At 46.3% G+C, this 20478-nt stretch overlaps 1 protein-coding gene across 4 annotated transcripts in view; it reads right to left on the reverse strand.

Moving 5' to 3' along the window:
• The window catches only part of LOC144600214 (uncharacterized), a 38829-nt gene extending 21426 nt beyond the window's left edge, over window positions 1–17403 (reverse strand). For all 4 annotated transcript variants that reach the window (XR_013548101.1, XR_013548100.1, XM_078411739.1 and 1 more), the window contains exon 1: window positions 17272–17403. Coding sequence is in view for 2 of the 4 variants with exons in the window: in XM_078411739.1 (XP_078267865.1) it covers window positions 17272–17310 (39 nt within the window). In the remaining 2 variants the exon portion in view is untranslated. The remainder of the gene's footprint in view (window positions 1–17271) is intronic.
• Window positions 17404–20478: the final 3075 nt, after the last annotated feature.

Below are 20478 nucleotides of genomic sequence, written 5' to 3' on the forward strand. Positions count from 1 at the left end.
AACCTGCTCTGCCATTTATCAAGATCATGGCTGATATTCATTTATTCTGTCATGTGCACCAAGATACAGCAAAAACATATTTTGTGTCCTCTCCAACCAAATCATTCAAAACTTATTTCAAGCTATACAAGAGCGTAACAGGTAGTGCAAAAAAAGAAAGGAAACAGAGTGCAGAATATCGTATCTGCCAACACCACCACAACTAGGTTTAGGTTTATTATTGTTACATGTACTGAGGTGCACTGAAAAGCTTTGTTTTGCAGGCTATCCAGATTAGATTATACGAGATATAAGTACAATCATGTCAAACTCAAGTACAATAGACAGAAAAACAAAGGAACTACAGACTGGTTTACAAAACAAGAGACAAAGTTCTGGATTAACTCAGCGGGCCAGTCTGCATGTCAGAAGATGAATAGGTGATATTTTGGGTTGGGATCCTGCTTCTGACTGATTAGTTTAGTTTATTGTCACATGTATCAAGGTACTGTGAAAAGCTTTTATGACAGCCAAGTGAAACTGTGTGACAGCTTTCCAGTTAAGTTCAGGTAAAAAAAATGCGAGGGCCTTAATAATGTAGATTTGGAAATCAGAAGTACATCCTAAGCTAATGGAAATGTTCAAATGTCTGATAACAGCTGGGAAGAACCTATTCATGAATTTGGTGGTTTCAAACTTTTGTACCTTCTGTCTAATAGGAGAGGGAAGAAGGGGAAATGACTGGGGTGTGCTTGTACCTCGGTCAATTTAGCTGCCTTGATGAGGCAGTGTGAAATATAAATGGGGGGCAGGGCTGGTGTGTGTGGTGCACTGGAAGGTGTCCACAACTCCGCAATTACTTGCAGTCTTAGGCAGAACAGTTGCCAAATCAAGCTGTGATGCCTCTAAATGGGATGCTTTCTATGGTGCATCTGTAGAAATTTGCAAGTTATTGGAGATGTGCCGGATTTCCCTCCATCTTCTGAGGACATAGAGGTGATGGTGTACTTTTATGGCTATGACAACAAAGTAGTTGGAACAAGACATATTTTTGGTGACTCAACCCTCTCCACTTCAGCACCATTGACATAGACCAGACCCTGTATTCCACTCCGCTTTCTGAAGTTAATGACGTGTTCCTTCATTTTGCTTAACTGCGGGATGTAAGCTCTCCACCTCATTATTATTATTTTTTTGCATACAGTTCAGTGCCTATCCCGTTATACCTTAAGCACAATCATACAAAGTATAAGAAAGTAAGATAGTAGACCACACTGAGTCTGTACACAACAGTCTCGAGACTCAAGTACATAATAGACTTCCCTTTGTACATATAGAACAAAGCCTGCACATGTTTTTAAAATATGGAAAAAACCTCCAAAATCATGTCAATTTTCCGAGCAGTAATTGTCCAATCGCAGCACGTTCGTCGTTGAGTCAGACGCCAGTTGACCAATTACACACATTGTTTCAGGCTGGCTAGGCAGGGAGCCCACGTGTCGCTGTTCCTTCACTGTTGATGGATCAAAGTCCTGGAACTCACTCACTCATCAACAACACAAGCATTGCAGCGATTCAAGGCAGCAGCTCACCTGCACTTTCTCAAGAGCATCTAGAGATGAGTAATTCAATCCTGGCACAGCCTGTGAGGCCAACATCCCTTGAATGAATGTTTTAAATAGTGCATTCACCGATACCAAATTAAGAACGCGAATTCACAGATTAAGAAGATCTCTGTCCAATTTAGTTTTCATATCAACACAAACAGAATATCTCTGCAGTAAATCCTGGCAAAACCCTGCAGTACGTGTTCAGAATTCTCTCTCCGAGCTCCCGGAAAGCCGCGGAGAAGACGGGACCGGAGCAGTCCAGAGCGGGGTCTCGCGGATGGACAGAGCCCGCGGCTGATGGAGCCTGGGTCGATGGAGCCCACGGCTGACGGAGCCTGGGTCGATGGAGCCCGCAGCTGACGTAGCCTGGGTCGATGGAGCCCGCAGCTGACGTAGCCTGGGTCGATGGAGCCCGTGGCTGGAGACTGGGTCGACGGAGCCCGTGGCTGATGGAGCCTGGGTCGATGGAGCCCGTGGCTGGAGCCTGGGTCGATGGAGCCCGCAGCTGGAGCCTGGGTCGATGGAGCCCGCGCCTGACGGAGCCAGGGTCGATGGAGTCCGCGGCTGACAGAGCCTGGATCGACAGAGCCAGCGGCTGATGGAGGCTGGGTCGATGGAGCCCGCGTCGATGGAGTCCGCGGCTGACGGAGCCTGGGTCGACGGAGCCAGCGGCTGATGGAGCCTGGGTCGATGGAGCCCGTGGTTGATGGAGCCTGGGTCGATGGATTCCACAGCTGGATTGTTATGACTTTTTCTAATTAGCTTAATTAATTAGTGTGCAACTTTTTGCACAGACGAGTTATGAATTCCTTCTCAATGATTTTGTTATCTAAATCTGTGCCAAATATTAAGTGGGATATCAAGCCAGAGATGGGTCATAAAAGTTAAAACCTAGACACATTTTCGATGTTCAGCCCGCGGTCTAAAATGTATAGAACTTCTTACAGTTCATTTTTATATTTCTTGAAATGTACTCTCATTAGTTGGAGAGAGGACCACCATTGGCTGAAAGTACCTGTTAATAGTGGTAGAAACGGCAGTTTAAAAGGAGCGCCAATAGGGCACTGTTAATCAGTCTGTAAAGGTCGGGAAGTTGGAGAGAGGACCACCATTGGCTGTAAGTAAGTACCTGTTAATAGTGGTAGAAACGGCAGTTTAAAAGGAGTGCCAATAGGGCACTGTTAATCAGTCTGTAAAGGTCGGGAAGTTGGAGAGAGGACCACCATTGGCTGTAAGTGAGTGGGAATTACAGTGTAATAAGTCAGTCAGCAGAGAATACGTGGATTGGTTGATCATTTAAGTGAGAAGTCTGGTAAATTGGACAATCAGGCAATTTAATTGGTGATATAAGCAAGACTTGCAAAAGGGTGCAGCCCTGTCCGGGTGCAGCCCAGTGAGGGAAGTGCCCTGCGAGTCTTTCTTTGGCTGCGAGTCTTTCTTTGGCGAGGAGGCTACAATTGTTTTAAGCCAGACACAAGGTGATGGTGGAAAAGTTGGTGCAGTGTGTTTCCAGCAGGATGTGGGAAGACAGGGACGTCGCTGGAGCTTCTGGGAGCTACACCTGCAAGAACTGTGTCCAGGTGCAGCTCCTGAAGGGACATGTGGTGGAGTTGGTGAGGCAGTTGGATGACCTCAGGGCCATCTGGGAATGCGAGAGTTTCCTCGACAGGACCTATTGTGAGGCTGTCACGCCAAGGGTCCAGGTCGAGCGAAGGTGGGAGACTGTTTCAGGGGGGAGTGGACGTGGACTACAGGAGACCCCAGTGGCTGTGCCTATTGCAAATAGGTATACCCTCTTGGGAACTGTCGGGGCAGAAGACGTTTCCAGTCCGAGTGGCGGACCTGTTGGCAAGGATACTCGACAGGGGAGACCGAAGTCAGGAAGAGCCGTAGTGGTCGGTGACTCCATCGTCCGAGGGACGGACAGAAGATTCTGTGGCAGCAGGAGGGACTTGAGGATGGTCTGTTGCCTCCCTGGTGCCAGGGTTCAACACATCACGGACCGGCTTCAGAAAATCCTAGTGAGGGAAGGCGATCAACCTGAAGTCGTTGTGCACGTGGGCACGAATGACGTCGGGCGGAAGAGGAAGGAGGTGCTACAGCGGGAGTTTAGAGAGTTGGGAAAAACACTGAGAAGTAGGATGTCGAAGGTGGTTATCTCTGGACTGCTACCGGTACCTCGTGCTGGTGAGGCCAGGAACAGAGAGATAGAGGGTATGAATTTATGGCTGAGGGGCTGGTGCAGAGAGCAGGGATTTAGATTTCTGGACCACTGGAATCTCTTCTGGGCTAGGGGTGACTTGTACAAAAGGGACGGGTTACATCTTAACAGCAGGGGGACAAACATTCTGGCAGGCAGGTTTGCTAGTGTGACACCTGTGGCTTTAAACTAAGTAGTGGGGGGGAGGGGTTAACAAATTGTGAATATGAAGATGAGGTAAAAGGGAATACAGGAGATATTGCAAAAGACTCTCGGAAGAATGGGAACAGAAGTTCTAGAGGGGAAAAGAAATTAAGGGCAGGGCCAATTGTGACCGATGTGAGAGGGGAGGTAAATACAGAAGTTAAAGTGTTGTACTTAAATGCGCGTAGTATAAAAAATAAAGTGGATGAGCTTGAGGCTCAGTTAGTCATGGGCAAGTATGATGTTGTAGGGATCACTGAGACATGGCTACAAGAGGACCAGGGCTGGGAACTGAATATTCAGGGGTACACAACGTATAGAAAAGACAGACAGGTAGGCAGAGGGGGTGGGGTTGCTCTGATGGTAAGGAATGATATTCATTCCCTTGCAAGGGGTGACATAGAATCAGGAGATGTTGAATCAGTATGGATAGAAATGAGAAATTGTAAGGGTAAAAAGACCCTAATGGGAGTTATCTATAGGCCCCCAAACAGTAGCCTCGACATAGGGTGCAAGTTGAATCAGGAGATAAAATTGGCGTGTCAAAAATGTAATGCTACGGTGGTTATGGGAGATTTCAACATGCAGGTAGACTGGGAAAATCAGGTTGGAAATGGACCCCAGGAAAGAGAGTTTGTAGAGTGCCTTCGAGATGGATTCTTAGAACAGCTTGTACTGGAGCCTACCAGGGAGAAGGCAATTCTGGATTTAGTGTTGTGTAATGATCCTGATCTGATAAGGGGACTAGAGGTAAAAGAGCCATTAGGAGGCAGTGATCACAACATAAGTTTTACTCTGCAGATGGAAAGGCAGAAGGGAAAATCGGAAGTGTCGGTATTACAGTATAGCAAAGGGGATTACGGAGGCATGAGGCAGGAGCTGGCCAAAATTGACTGGAAGGAGGCCCTAGCAGGGAAGACGGTAGAACAGCAATGGCAGGTATTCCTGGGAATAATGCAGAGGTTGCAGGATCAATTTATTCCAAAGAGGTGGAAAGACTCTAAGGGGAGTAAGAGACACCTGTGGCTGACAAGGGAAGTCAGGGACAGCATAAAAATTAAGGAGAGGAAGTATAACATAGCAAAGAAGAGTGGGAAGACAGAGGATTGGGACTCTTTTAAAGAGCAACAAAAGTTAACTAAAAAGGCAATACGGGGAGAAAAGATGAGGTACGAGGGTTAACTAGCCAATAATATAAAGGAGGATAGCAAAAGTTTTTTTAGGTACGTGAAGAGGAAAAAAATATCAAGGCAAATGTGGGTCCCTTGAAGACAGAAACAGGGGAATTTATTATGGGGAACAAAGAAATGGCAGACGAGTTAAACCGTTATTTTGGATCTGTCTTCACTGAGGAAGATACACACAATCTCCCAAATGTTCTAGGGGCCGGAGAACCTAGGGTGATGGAGGAACTGAAGGAAATCCGCATTAGGCAGGAAATGGTTTTGGGTAGACTGATGGGACTGAAGGCTGATAAATCCCCAGGGCCTGATGGTCTGCATCCCAGGGTACTTAAGGAGGTGGCTCTAGAAATAGTGGAAGCATTGGAGATAATTTTTCAATGTTCTATAGATTCAGGATCAGTTCCTGTGGATTGGAGGATAGCAAATGTTATCCCACTTTTTAAGAAAGGAGGGAGAGAGAAAACGGGTAATTATAGACCAGTTAGTCTGACATCAGTGGTGGGGAAGATGCTGGAGTCAATTATAAAAGACGAAATTGCTGAGCATTTGGATAGCAGTAACGGGATCATTCCGAGTCAGCATGGATTTACGAAGGGGAAATCATGCTTGACAAATCTACTGGAATTTTTTGAGGATGTAACTAGGAAAATTGACAGGGGAGAGTCAGTGGATGTGGTGTACCTCGACTTTCAGAAAGCCTTCGACAAGGTCCCACAGAGGAGATTAGTGGGCAAAATTAGGGCACATGGTATTGGGGGTAGGGTACTGACATGGATAGAAAATTGGTTGACAGACAGAAAGCAAAGAGTGGGGATAAATGGGGCCCTTTCGGAATGGCAGGCAGTGACCAGTGGGGTACCGCAAGGTTCGGTGCTGGGACCCGAGCTATTTACAATATACATTAATGACTTAGACGAAGGGATTAAAAGTACCATTAGCAAATTTGCAGATGATACTAAGCTGGGGGGTAGTGTGAATTGTGAGGAAGATGCAATAAGGCTGCAGGGTGACTTGGACAGGTTGTGTGAGTGGGCGGATACATGGCAGATGCAGTTTAATGTAGATAAGTGTGAGGTTATTCACTTTGGAAGTAAGAATAGAAAGGCAGATTATTATCTGAATGGTGTCAAGTTAGAAGGAGGGGGAGTTCAACGAGATCTGGGTGTCCTAGTGCATCAGTCAATGAAAGGAAGCATGCAGGTACAGCAGGCAGTGAAGAAAGCCAATGGAATGTTGGCCTTCGTAACAAGAGGAGTTGAGTATAGGAGCAAAGAGGTCCTTCTACAGTTGTACCGGGCCCTGGTGAGACCGCACCTGGAGTACTGTGTGCTGTTTTGGTCTCCAAATTTGAGGAAGGATATTCTTGCTATGGAGGGCGTGCAGCGTAGGTTCACTAGGTTAATTCCCGGAATGGCGGGACTGTCGTATGTTGAAAGGCTGGAGCGATTGGGCTTGTATACACTGGAATTTAGAAGGATGAGGGGGGATCTTATTGAAACATATAAGATAATTAGGGGATTGGACACATTAGAGGCAGATAACATGTTCCCAATGTTGGGGGAGTCCAGAACAAGGGGCCACAGTTTGAGAATAAGGGGTAGGCCATTTAGAACGGAGATGAGGAAGAACTTTTTCAGTCAGAGGGTGGTGAAGGTGTGGAATTCTCTGCCTCAGAAGGCAGTGGAGGCCAGTTCGTTGGATGCCTTCAAGAGAGAGCTGGATAGAGCTCTTAAGGATAGCGGAGTGAGGGGGTATGGGGAGAAGGCAGGAACGGGGTACTGATTGAGAGTGATCAGCCATGATCGCATTGAATGGCGGTGCTGGCTCGAAGGGCTGAATGGCCTACTCCTGCACCTATTGTCTATTGTCTTCTTTTGCTGTGACCTAAAATGCTCCTCATTCTCAGAAACACTGCTATATTACTTCCTATCATCCATATCAACTTCCAGGAAAATTTTGATCATCATTGTAGCATTGTAGCATTGAAGCCTATCTGCTTCATGATACCGCCCAGGGCAAAATCAAGATTAGCAAATTATACCAACAAATGATGGCTTAGACTTATGCCATAACAGGGTAAAAGTGATTAGGACTGGCACATGGAGAAAAGTGATTTAGAGATACGGGCCAGATGACGACAAATGTGCCTTGTCTCCATTTATGAGTTGTGACAACTAGCCTGCTTTCATGCTATATGACTCTCTGACAGGCTGAGCATAAAACAGCACTTCCCACATTTCTTCTGTTTGCAATGCAGGAGCTCTTCCTATATATCAGTGCTGATTCTATACCAAATATATCTACACACCAAAATGTTGTGAGCAAAGTGAAAATCTTGAAGAGAACAGTGAACAATTTGGACGCTAACAATATCCAAGTCTGTCTAAAGAGATGGAACATTGGTGGGCAGAGGTACATATCTCAGAAACACCCAATGCACAAAGGGGTAACACACTCAAATACAAAAAGTATTCACTGATTATAAAAAGGAAGGTCAACTCAAGTCGCATCTTTTCATGACTGTTGGTAAATTTCAAGTGGGAAGCATATCCATTTAAGCTATATATTTTATTGCCTCAACTTTTTGTTCTTCTGCAGCTGAGTATTGCTACTTCACATTATGCTAGAAACACAGTAAATACATTGGCAAAGCACACAAAAATACATGCAGAAGTGCAAAACCATTCCTGTTCTCTGCTTATGTGTATTAGTCTTCTTCAGTAGCTGCTTGACTACTGTCACTGAAATCCTCAGTGAAACTGTTATCTTAGAGCAAAGAGCCTTTGAAAAATTTACAAGGCGTCTGGGAATGTCATATCCAGTTAAGTGGCCTTTTCGACTTGTGATCATCAATGTCTGTAAACTTATCTCACAAATTATCACGTCAAATAATCAACTGTCATCAGATATAATTTCCCAACGAGATGCAATAAATAAGGTTATTTTCACAATCCAGAAGTAAATCATTTGGTATATTAAGTCAAAAAAGAGCTATCCAGCCTAATCCCAACTTCCAGCACCATAACAGTGAAAGCCATTACTTTTCAAGCCAATATTTTGTTTTAAATATAAGAGTTCCTAACTCTACCACCATTCCAAGATAATAATTTATTAACCTCCTATCATCCTGAATGGGAATACAGTATATTTCATCATCTCCCTTCTAATTCCTCCCAAGTACCTTAATGTTATATCTCTTTGTTTTATGATTTAATGGTGTTTTATTTGTCAGATATGCAACTACACAGTGAAATTCTTTTTGCATATAAAACACATTTTTGGAGTCATTATTCAAAGTCCAAAGTCCGGTCGGCCAGCGCACTCGGTGTACTGAAGCAGTTCCCCGAACTGACGTCCCTCTCCCCTCCTGGCCATCTTGTGTCTCAGGGCACCTTCTGCATCCTACCTTGAAGCAGCACATTCCCAATGCCCGGGCGGGGCAGCGGTAGGGTTGCTGCCTTACAGTGCTTGCTGTGCTGCAGACCCGGGTCCGATCCCGACTATGGGTGCTGCCTGTACAGAGTTTGTATGCTCTCCCCGTGACCGGTTTTCTCTGAGATCTTCGGTTTCCACCCGCTCTCCAAAGATGTAGGTTAATTGGCTTGGTGTATGTGTAAATTGTCCCAAGTGTGTGTAAGATAGTGTTAATGTGCGGGGATCGCTGGTCGATGCGGACTCGGTGGGCTGAAGGACCTGTTTGCATGCTGTATCTCCAAACTAAACTAAACTGAACAACTAAGCCCGAAGTCTCCTGTTTCCCTCCCAGTCCCGCCGTCCGACCAGCCTTAGGATGGGTTCCCGGTCATGGCAACTGACAAGTCTTCGTGCAGGCCTCGACGGGTTTTCAGGCGGGTTACCGGTCCCGCCGATCGACGAACCTTCGGGTGGACACCCAGTCACGCCATCCGATGAGTCTTCGGATAGGTCCCACCGATTGATAAGGCTTAGAGTGGGCACAGCCAAGCCATCAGACAGGTTCCCTGTCCTATCAACCGCCAAGCCTTCGGGTGAGGTCTCGTCAACCGCTGAACCTTCGGGCGAGGCCCCATCGGCTGACAGTCCTTCAGGAGGGCCCCGATGGGCCGTCAGGCAGGTTCCCAATTCCCTCATGAATGGACATCTCCTAATACCTCTGCAAAGAGAAACAAGTACTTCTTTTGAGCTGCGTCCCTAATTCTGCGCACTTTTAGCCTTCTCTGTTCCAAAAAAAACCAGCCTTTTCTCCTGGCTAAATTTTCTAAATCTAGCAATGGCCTGTTATCTCCTCAGCTCTCTCTCCAGTACCTTTCGTGCAATGTGGTGACTGGAAGTCTGCACAGTACTCAAACTGTAGTCCAACTGGTGGTATACAATTCTAGCATAACCTTCCTTCTTTTATATTCAATGCTTCCATTGTTCATGAAAAGCATCCATATGCCTTGTTTCCCCCATTTTGCCAAACCATCTGTTACCTTTAAGCATCTGTGGTCAATAGACAATAGGTCCAGGAGTAGGCCATTCGGCACTTTGAGCCAGGACTACCATTCAATGTGATCATTCGCAATCAGTATCCCGTTCCTGCCTTCGCCCCATACCCCCTGACTCCGCTATCTTTATCCAGCTCTCTCTAGAAAGCATCCAGAGATTTGGGCTCCACTGCCTTCTGAGGCAGAGAATTCCACAGATTTACAACTCTGACTGGAAAGGTTTTTCCTAATCTCCATTCTAAATGGCCTACCCCTTATTCTGAAACTGTGGCCCCTGGTTCTGGACTCGCCCATCATTGGGAACATGTTTCCTGCCTCTAACGTGTCCAATCCCTTAATAATCTTATATGTTTCAATAATATCCCCTCTCATCCTTCTAAATTCCAGCGTATACAAGTCTAGTTGCTTCAGTCTTTCAACATACGACAGTCCCGCCATTCCATGAATTAACCTAGTGAACCTACGCTGCACGCAATAGCAAGAATGTCCTTCTTCAAATTTGGAGTCCAAAACTGCACACACTACTCCAGGTGCGGTCTCTCTAGGGCCCTGTACAACTGCAGAAGGACCTCTTTGCACCTAAACTTAACTCCTCTTGTCATAAAAGTCAACATGCCATTAGCTTTCTTCACTGCCTGATGCACCTGCATGCTAACTTTAACTGATTGATGAACAAGGACACCCAGATCTCTTTGTACTTCCCCATTTCCTAACTTGACACCATTCCAGATAATAATCTGCCTACCTGTTCTTACCACCAAAGTGGATAACCTCACATTTATCCACATTAAACTGCATCTGCCATGCATCTGCCCACTCACACAACCTGTCCAAGTCACCCTGCATCCTCATAGCATCCTCCTCACAGTTCACACTGCCACCCAGCTGTGTCATCCGCAAATTTGCTAATACTACTTTTAATCCCTTCATCTAAGTCATTAATGTATATTGTAAATAGCTGCGGTCCCAGCACCGAGCCTTGTGGTACCCCACTAGTCATTCCCTGACATTCTGAAAGGGACCCGTTAATCCCTACTCTTTGTTTCCTGTCTGCCAACCAATTTTCTATCCATGTCAGCACCCTACCCCCAATACCATGTGCTCTAATCTTGCCCACTAATCTCCTATGTGGGACCTTATCAAAGGCTTTCTGAAAGTCCAGGTACAGTACATTCACTGGCCCTCCCTTGTCCATTTTTCTAGTTACATCCTCAAAAAATTCCAGAAGATTAGTCAAGCATGATTTCCCCTTCGTAAATCCATGCTGACTCGGAACGATCCTGTTGCCTCTATCCAAATGTTCCGCACTTTCTTCTTTTATAATTGACTCCAGCATCTTCCCCACCACTGATGTCAGGCAAACTGGTCTATAATTTCCCGTTTTCTCTCTTCCTCCTTTCTTAAAAAGTGGGATAACATTAGCTACCCTCCAATCCACAGGAACTGATCCTGAATCTATAGAACATTGGACAATGATCACCAATGCGTCCACAATTTCTAGCGCCACTTCCTTAAGTCCCCTGGGATGCAAACCTTCAGGCCCTGGGGATTTATCGGCCTTCAGTCCCATCAGTCTACCCAATACCATTTCCTGCCTAATGTGAATTTCCTTCAGTTCCTCCGTCACCCTAGGACCTCTGTCCACAAGTACCTCGGGGAGATTGTTGGTGTCTTCCTTAGTGAAGACAGATCTAAAGTACCTGTTCAACTCGTCTGCCATTTCCTTGTTCCCCATAATAAATTCACCTGCTTCTGTCTTCAAAGGACCCACATTTGTCGTAACTATTTTTTTCCTCTTCACATACTTAAAGAAGTTTTTACTATCCTCCTTTATATTCTTGGCTAGCTTACCTTCGTACCTCATCTTTTCTCCCCATATTGCCTTTTCAGTTATCTTCTGATGCTCATTAAAAGAGTCCCAATCCTCTGGTCCTAGTCTATGAACCAGAACCAGGGGCCAGTTTAAGAATAAGGGGTAGGCCATTTAGAACGGAGATGAGGAAAAACTTTTTCAGTCAGAGAGTTGTAAATCTGTGGAATTCACTGTCTCAGAAGGCAGTGGAGGCCAAGTCTCTGAATGCATTCAAGAGAGAACTATAACAGGTATAACAGGTATAACAGAGCTTTATTTGTCGTTCGGTACCGAAGTACCGAACGAAACTACATAGCAGTCATAGAAAAAAAAAGAACACAAGACACATAACCCCAACACAAACGTCCATCACAGTGACTCCAAACACCCCCTCACTGTGATTGAGGCAACAAAACTTCCACTCTCTTCCCCACGCCCACGGACAGACAGCTCGTCCCCGACCGACCCGCACAGTCCCCGCACCGGGCGCTGAAACGTCCCGCGGCCGAACCGGGCGATGAAAGGCCCGCGACCAAGCCTTGCGCAGCTAAGTCCCGTGGTCGAGCCGCACCGGGCGATGTCAAGTCCGCAGTTGAGCCGCACCAGCGATGAAAAGCCCCGCAGCCGAGCTGCACCGGGCGATGTTAAGCCCCGCAGCCGAGCTGCACCGGGCACTGTTAAGCCCCGCAGCCGAGCTGCACCGGGCGATGTTAAGCCCCGCAGCCGAGCTGCACCGGGCACTGTTAAGTCCAGCGGCCAAGCCGCACCGGGATGTAAAGTCCAGCGGCCAAGCCGCACCGGGATGTAAAGTCCAGCGGCCAAGCCGCACCGGGATGTAAAGTCCAGCGGCCGAGCCGCAGCGGGTGATGTTAGGCCCCGCAGCCGAGAGGAAGAGAAAAGTCCCCCCCACACACCCACACCACCACCCCCTCCCACACATACACAACCAAAAAAAAATATATAAAACCATCCCAACACCGACACACAACAAAAAAAAGACGGACTGCTAGTCAGCCGCTGCCGTTAGATAGAGCTCTTAAGGATAGCGGAGTCAGGGGGTATGGGGAGAAGGCAGGAATGGGGTACTGATTGGGAATGATCACATTGAATGGTGGTGCTGGCTCAAAGGGCCGAATGGCCTACTCTTGCACCTATTGTCTATTGAAGTCCTGCTCTTCCTCTACATGTCTTCACAACACAAGATTGAATTCTATTTTCATTTTTTGCACAACCGACTGGACGTTCCATATCTGCCTGCACTCTAAAGCTTTCTTCCTCATTTCAAGCACATGGCTAATTTTTATATCATTAGTGCTAACTTTCCGAGGAGTCGGTGGATGTGCAGTGTACCACTGAGTTACTCCAGCTTTTTGTGATACCTTGGAGTGTATGTTCCATTCTTTGGGGAGAATGTAGAACTAGGCATTACTGTTTAAACGTCCTTCGATGCTGCACGGACTAACTAGCGGGAGTATTCACAGACATCTTTAGTCTCTCTCTACTACGTTCTGCGGTACCCACCTGCTTCAAGTAGATCACTGTCATTCCATTGCCAAACAAAAGCGATGTTGCCTGCCTTAACAACTACCATACGGTTGCCTTGACATCCACCCTCATGAAATGCCTCGAGAGGCTAGTTATGGAACGCATTAAATCCAGCCTACCAAGCAGACCCACTAGTTTGCCTACTGTTATAACAGGTCCACAGCTGATGCCATCTCCTGGTCCTACACCCATCCCTGGAACACTTAAATAAGAGATACACCTACATTAGACTTCTATTCAAAGACCATTGCTCTGCTTGTAATGCCATCATCCTATCCAAACTTGTGGAACTCAGTTGATCTCTATCTCTGCAACTGGATCCTCTACCTCCTGACCAACAGACCAGTGGGCATAGGGGCCTAATCATTCTCTACAATAATGTGTGACACTGGTGCTCCACAAGGAAGCTTTCTCAGTCCCCGTCTCTAATCCTTGTACACCCGTTACTGCGCAGCCAAGTACAAATCCAATTCAATCTACAAATTCATAATGACGCTACCATTGTGGGCCGGTTATTAACTAATGACGAGGCGGAATACAGGAAAGAGATTGAGAACCTTGTGACCTGATGTCAAGACAACAACCTTTCTCTCAATGTCAGCAAGACAAAGGAGATTGTGACCGACTTCAGGAAGCGGCTGGACACATATCTCAGTATGCAATGACGGCGCCAAAGTGGAGATGGTTGAAAGCTTTAAGTTCTTAGGAGTAAATCACATCAGCAACTTGTCCTGGACTCCCCTGATCAAAGCAATGGCCAAGAAAACCCACCTACGGCTCTACTTCCTTGGAAGGCTTAGGAAGTTCAGCATGTCATGCAAACCAACTACCCTTCCATTTACACTTCATGCTGCCTCAGCAATGCCACCAGCATAATCAAGGACAAATCTCACCCCGGTCACTCCCTCTTCTGCCCGCTCCCATCAGGCAAGAGGTACACATATGTGAAAACGCACACTTCCAGATTCAGGGACAGTTTCTTCCTAGCTGTTAACAGGCAACTGAATCATCCTAGCAACAACTGGAGAGCGGTCCTGAACTGCTATCTACCACACTGGAGACCCTTGGACCATCTTTAATCGGACTTTACCTTGCGCTAAACATTGACCCGTTATCATGTACTCTGTGGATGGCTTAATGGTAATCATGTTTTAGTCTTTCCACTGACTGGTTAGCATGACACAAAAGCTTTTCACTGTACCTCAGTACACATGGCCATAAACTAAATTAAACTAAAATGACTGTTCGTGTTATTCCTTCACTGCTTCCCCACAGTTTACTCTTCCATCCATGAAAATCAGATCAACTTAAATGCCCGGTTTATTTCTTACATGGATGAAGTCACAGAATTGGCAAAACCTCACAGTGCCTTTTTCCACCAAGCCTCCTCAATCTCCTGCATCAATGGCTGAGAGACTAGAATATTGTCAGATCATCACAAACTCACTATGCTCAGCATGAGTTTGGCCTTGAAATAAGCATGTTGGTTACTCACGTCTTTGCCAGCACCAAATACTGTCTGCATGCTCATATGTATTTTCTACAGCCTCCTTGGTGCTCTATGGAATGACTTAACGGCTATTAAGACCTTTTGCCGGGACGTGATCATGATGCACATATGCAATTCTCCCAGTGGTGAAAATTCTCCAGTTCGCAGCAAGTAGCATCCTCTCAAATAGCACACAACTTCACCCTAAATCTTTCAGATTTTTATATATTGGCTGACATTTACATATGCATGCATGCTTGTTGCTTCACAATTCTTTCGAGAGGCAGCTGCCTGTAATGTCAGCTCCATATTAGAAAAACTAATATAGATTGTGATGATTGTCTCATTGATGCATTTGACTGTTTGCTAGGAGCATCAAGTTATTGTTACCTGCCCAAATAGATCACACACCTCAGGAATTGGCTTAAAACGTCAACAAACCTAGAAAGTGTTGCATGCCTGCAATATCTATCAGGCTTAGCAGTTTCTGATTTTGGCTTCAGACCATTCAGGCAGTAGAATGAGCGATACTCTGCACTTGTGTTTTAGTTTGTTTAACTTCACTTTTTCCCCTCCCCACTTACCCACAAATCCCAAAACAACATCACATCAGGACTTTGGGGTTTTGGTCATGGTATAATTCTGGCTTTTCAGTTTCGCCTTCTCCGTAGACTAATCAATCATGTTATTCCTCAAAATATCTTCTCTCATTTTGCGTTAATTCCAAATAGCAGTGTTCTCCAGCAGTGTCCATCCCAATGGTATGTATGTTGAAACAGATTAAATATAGAGTATTCTTATCAAGCTCTCTCACCTGAAGCCATCTTTGTATTCAGACACTGAAAATATTTGGAGAAAAATATAACAATTTCTATTTTTATTCCTCCCTCTTTCCCAAGATGCAAGTGTTCATAGGTTAATTTGCCACTGTGAAGTGCTCTTGGTGTTGGAATGACAAGATCTAAGAGATGAAAGGGCTGAGGAAATATTGATAGGAATGTGGGGGGTCAATAAAATGTGACTGCCACAGGATGTGTAAAATGGGTGCTTTATAATTAGATTAGAGTAAGTGAGCCAGGTGTAATGTTTCCAGGTCCAAATCACTCAATTTCCAGCTTCTACAAGTTTGTTTGGTTTTCAATGACTGAACTTTCCCTTGACTCAAGTCTGGCACAGTATCTTCTGTCTTCAGAGCTCCATTAACATCTTATGGATCCAAGCAGATTTGAGCTGGACTTGATTTCTCCTGGGAGTAGGTGTGTCTACAATGGGCTACTCAGACTGCTTTAGTCTCTCCTGTTCAGTTCTCTTTTTCTTCTGGAGAGCTACTAGAATGTGCACCCACAAATGAATAATCAGCTGTTTCCTCTCATCAAGAACCAGGAGATATCGCCCTTCTGGTTTCCACATTCTGTGGGGAAAAAACCATCTACACGCACTACACGTATTGGATGCAGAAATGATTGGTTATAAGCAATGTTTGTGACCCCATCACGACTTTTAACTGTACAATCTTCAGTACTTTTATATTTCCAGATATAACATTCTCCAGGTCACTGATGAAAACCACATATTTCTTTCTTGAGCCTCACATTGCTGCAACATTTAATATTCTTAATTGTTAACTATGTTTGTGTTGTCATTTGTGAGCGGAGCACCAAGGCACATTCCTTGTATATGCAAACTTGGCCAATAAACTTATTCATTCATTCATTCATAACTAAATTAATACAAACATTAAAGGAGTACAGCTTCAAAACAACTGTTCCTAACTAATGTGTAGGAAGGAACTGCAGATGCTGGTTTACACCGAAGCTAGACACAAAATGCAGGAGCAACTCAGCAGGACAGGCAACATCTCTGCAGACAAAGAATGGATGATATTCCGGTCGAGTCCTTTCAGACTGAGTCAGGGGAGAGGGAGTCTAGAGATATGGAGGGGTAAGGTGCGAAAATGAAAGATCAAAGCAGATGCATGATAAGGAAATGTAGAATGGTTCATTGTTAGTTGAAGGGAAGGCGACAAGGAGACATACAAACAGTGAAATCAATCAGGACAGTGAAACTAGTCAGAGAACAAGGATGGGGGACTGACAGAGAGTGAGAGAGGGAAAGCAAAGGTTACATGAAATTAAAGAAATCAATATTCACCCCTAGGTTGTAAGCTGCCCAAGTGAAATATGAAGTGTTATTCCTCCAATTTTCGTTGGGCCTCACTCTGTGACATTGAATATTGTTCCTAACTAAGATGACTCACGGAGACAAAGGGAACTTAAGAGGTTGGAACCTGAAAAAAAGGGGTGCTGGTGAAACTCAGCTGGTCAGACATCTGTGGAGGGAATGGACGTGTGACGCTTCGGGTCGGTACCCTTTTTCAGACATTATACGTGACAGTGTTACGGCTGGGTGCTCGATGTGATCAGATTGGCGTCGAACATGCGAGCGTGAAGCCAAAAAACCATCGGCAGCAGGGCAAGGCCGAGGTTGGGAAGTTGTAATATGAACGAACACAATGCAAAGTGTTTTAAAGGTGTCAGTGGTAAACAGAAAGAGAAAAAAAAGTGGTTGGAAGGATAAAGTGCGAGTGAGTGCACGGATTTCAGATGTGCGTGTTTTCTCAGACATGCTGCCAGCGGCCCTCCAGATGTGGGGAGAGCGGCCGCCCAGCGGAACCTGAGACCACTGGCTAATGGGCCCGGGCTCAGTGAGGGGGGAAAGGCCAGGAAACCCTCGGCCACTCACCCGGCAACCGAAGGAAATCTGCCGCTCCCTAGGACCCATCGCGCCGACCCGGGCCCCGAGCCTTCGCGCCCGACATCTCGGGTACCTGACAGCTCGGCCCACTGCGCCTGCGCGACTGGCTAGACCGAGGACCACGCCTTGCAGCGCCTGCGCACTTGGAGACTGCTGGCAAAGCGCCGGCGCGCTGGGAGGTTGCTGGCGCTGGGAGATTGCTGGCACTGCGCCTGCGCACATGGAGACTGCTGCGGCACAGCGTCTGCGCATTTGGAGATTGTAGCCACTGGAAACTGCTGGCACTGCGCCGGCGCACTTGGAGACTGCTAGGGCAGTGCGTCTGCGCATTAACCATATAACCATATAACAACTATAGCACGGAAACATGCCCGTCCGGCCCTACCAGTCCACGCCGACCACTCTCCCTGACCTAGTCTCATCTACCTGCTCTCAGACCATAACCCTCCAATCCCCTCCCATCCATATACCTATCCAATTTACTCTTAAATAATAAAATCGAGCCTGCCTCCACCACTTCCACCGGAAGCCCATTCCATACAGCCACCACCCTCTGAGTAAAGAAGTTACCCCTCATGTTACCCCTAAACTTTTGTCCCTCAATTCTGAAGTTATGACCCTTGTTGGAATCTTACCCACTCTCAAGGGGAAAAGCCTACCCACGTCAACTCTGTCCGTCCCTCTTAAAATTTTAAAAACCTCTATCAAATCCCCCCTCAACCTTCTACGCTCCAAAGAATAAAGACCCAACCTGTTCAACCTCTCTCTGTAGCTTAAGTGCTGAAACCCAGGCAACATTCTAGTAAATCTCCTCTGTACTGTGAGATGGAAATGTGAGTGCTCACAATCACGATGCCAGAGACAAAGTCGTGGAAACAAGAAATTTATTCACGAGTCTGCAGAACCGGGTGCCTCTCCAAACCGAGACACACCGAGACAAAGACAGTGTCTTCTCTTTATACAGTACAACTTCGTTGAATCTCCCTCCCTTCTGCGGAATCCTCCTCCCCTTCGGGCTCCTTCCAATCAGAGCGCTGAGGTGCACAATCTTCTGTACCGCCCTCAGGTACCCCCCCAGATCATACATTGTATGTGCATGGCAATTGGCAGTTCCCCACTCAGGGGCGTATTTGCAATATTCATTTACCTCGTTGAGCAAGCGCAGTAGTTATCCACATGACTCTTAGTTACCTTCACAACCCATTTCAACCCATCCCTGCTGCTTTGACACTCTCCTAAATTTATGGCCCTTTGTCCAGTCTGCCTCTATCCCCGTACCGCACTCTCAGTGCTCCAACGAACTCGGTGGTAGTTCAATCATCCAGCCTGTCTCTGTCCCTGACGGTTTAATAGCCCTGTCCCCGGCATAGTGGTAGTTCAATCATCCAGCCTATCTCTACCCCTGACAGTTTAATAGCCCTGTCCTTGGTAGAGTGGTTGTTCCAGTATCCTGTTTCTGGTGGTTTAATCATCCTGTTTCTCACAATCCATCCTTTTTCTTTTGCTACGCATTCCCTGATTAAACCCCATTTTCAAACTCCTTTGTCTCCAACTGATGTAGCATTCTCCTAATTTCCTTACTCTGGGAATCCAAAACCTCCCCTGGCCGCATTATCATGATTTTCTGCACCTCCCCTGCATCTGACTTATGCTCCTAGTTATGAGCTCCCTAAAACAAGGTACACAACAGGGGATAAAGATCAGCCCAGCCAGTGCACATAAGATCACCTGTGCCACCGTTCTCCACCATGATCCTCCCAGGAGGGAATCCCACCATCCAATGCCTATAACTGAGTTCCACTTTTGTATCGGAACATGCGCCAATTTCCGTATTCCTTCGGATATGTCCATTACTGCCTGTCCGTTATTGTCAATATTCAGGCAACAATTAGAGAGGTTGAATTTCCCACATACCCCTCCTTCTTCGGCTAGGAGGTATTCCAGGGCTAATCGACTTTGGTATATTGCTGTTCTCATCTGCGTTTGCTGCTTTGCCAACATTTCTAGTGCGGCAGCCGTTCGATTAGTGATCACCTCTAATACAGCCTGTAAGCGTATTATCCGGTTTAGCATGTACACTGGGGTACGATATCCCCAGGAACCATCCTGAGCCCAGGTGGCTGGCCCATAATATGAAATGAGCAGTCCTTGACATCCAGCGTCTGAGCAATCCTGGTAGCCAGGTCCACAAAGAGATTCCCTCCCAATTCAGGAATTTCTATCTGCTCCTGTATCTCTTCGTATAAGGATACATGTACTTGAGGTCTCTTAGTTGGGGCCGGTGGGGCTGGTGGGACTGGTCGGGTTATCCCTTTTGCTCGTAGCCAGTTTATTAGGATTTCCTTTTCCTTGTTTAAATATTCCTCCAACAACTGGGACCCCGTCCCCATTGCCCAGCTTTCCATAAGCAAAGCCATCTCTCCCCTCTGGGGCAGGTGCTATACATCCTCATTCCTGTGTATTCCAAATTCTGCACTAAGTAGTATTCTACCCCCACCTCCTTACAGCTGGTTCTGGTCCTATGGGTATAACATGAGTCATGCGCATAAGAATGATAGGTAAAAGACCTTCTGGTTTGTCCGCCATACCTGATGGGGCGGTAACATTTATCACAGCTGTCCATGCATTTACTTACAGTGGCAACCATCATGAACACCAGTGCCACGCACTGCATTGTAATCTTCTAGTTCAATCGTTCTTTCTCAAAGATCAGAGTCAGTGGTTTCCTCCCTTGCCTTACTGTCCAGTCCTCCTCAGCCGGAGGTTCCACTGGTCCCTTTATTCGCGCTGCGTGTGTCCACCCTTTCTCTTTCGTCCGCACTGCCGTCTCCGTGGTCAACAATACCAAATACGGACCAGTCCAACGGGGTTGCAACTTTTCCTCCTTCCACGATTTCATAAGAACCCAGTCTCCCGCCTTCACAGAATGGATTGGAAAGTCGAGAGGGGGACTCTGTGCCAGCAGCCCCTTGGTTTTTAATTCTGTAATAGAACAAGGTACTGCTAGTAGATAGTTCCTTAAGAAAACATCACTACCCTCTAGGGTGGGTATTCCTTCTATCTTTCCCAAATAAGGTAACCCAAACAACATTTCGTAGGGGGATACTGCTATATCTTTTCGTGGGGCGGTTCGAATTCTAAGTGAGCCACCACCACTAGGAGGTATTTCCATTTCTGTATCCTGGGGAGTTCAGT

Source organism: Rhinoraja longicauda, chromosome 14, assembly GCF_053455715.1.
Source record: "Rhinoraja longicauda isolate Sanriku21f chromosome 14, sRhiLon1.1, whole genome shotgun sequence".
NCBI classification, from domain to species: domain Eukaryota; kingdom Metazoa; phylum Chordata; class Chondrichthyes; order Rajiformes; family Arhynchobatidae; genus Rhinoraja; species Rhinoraja longicauda.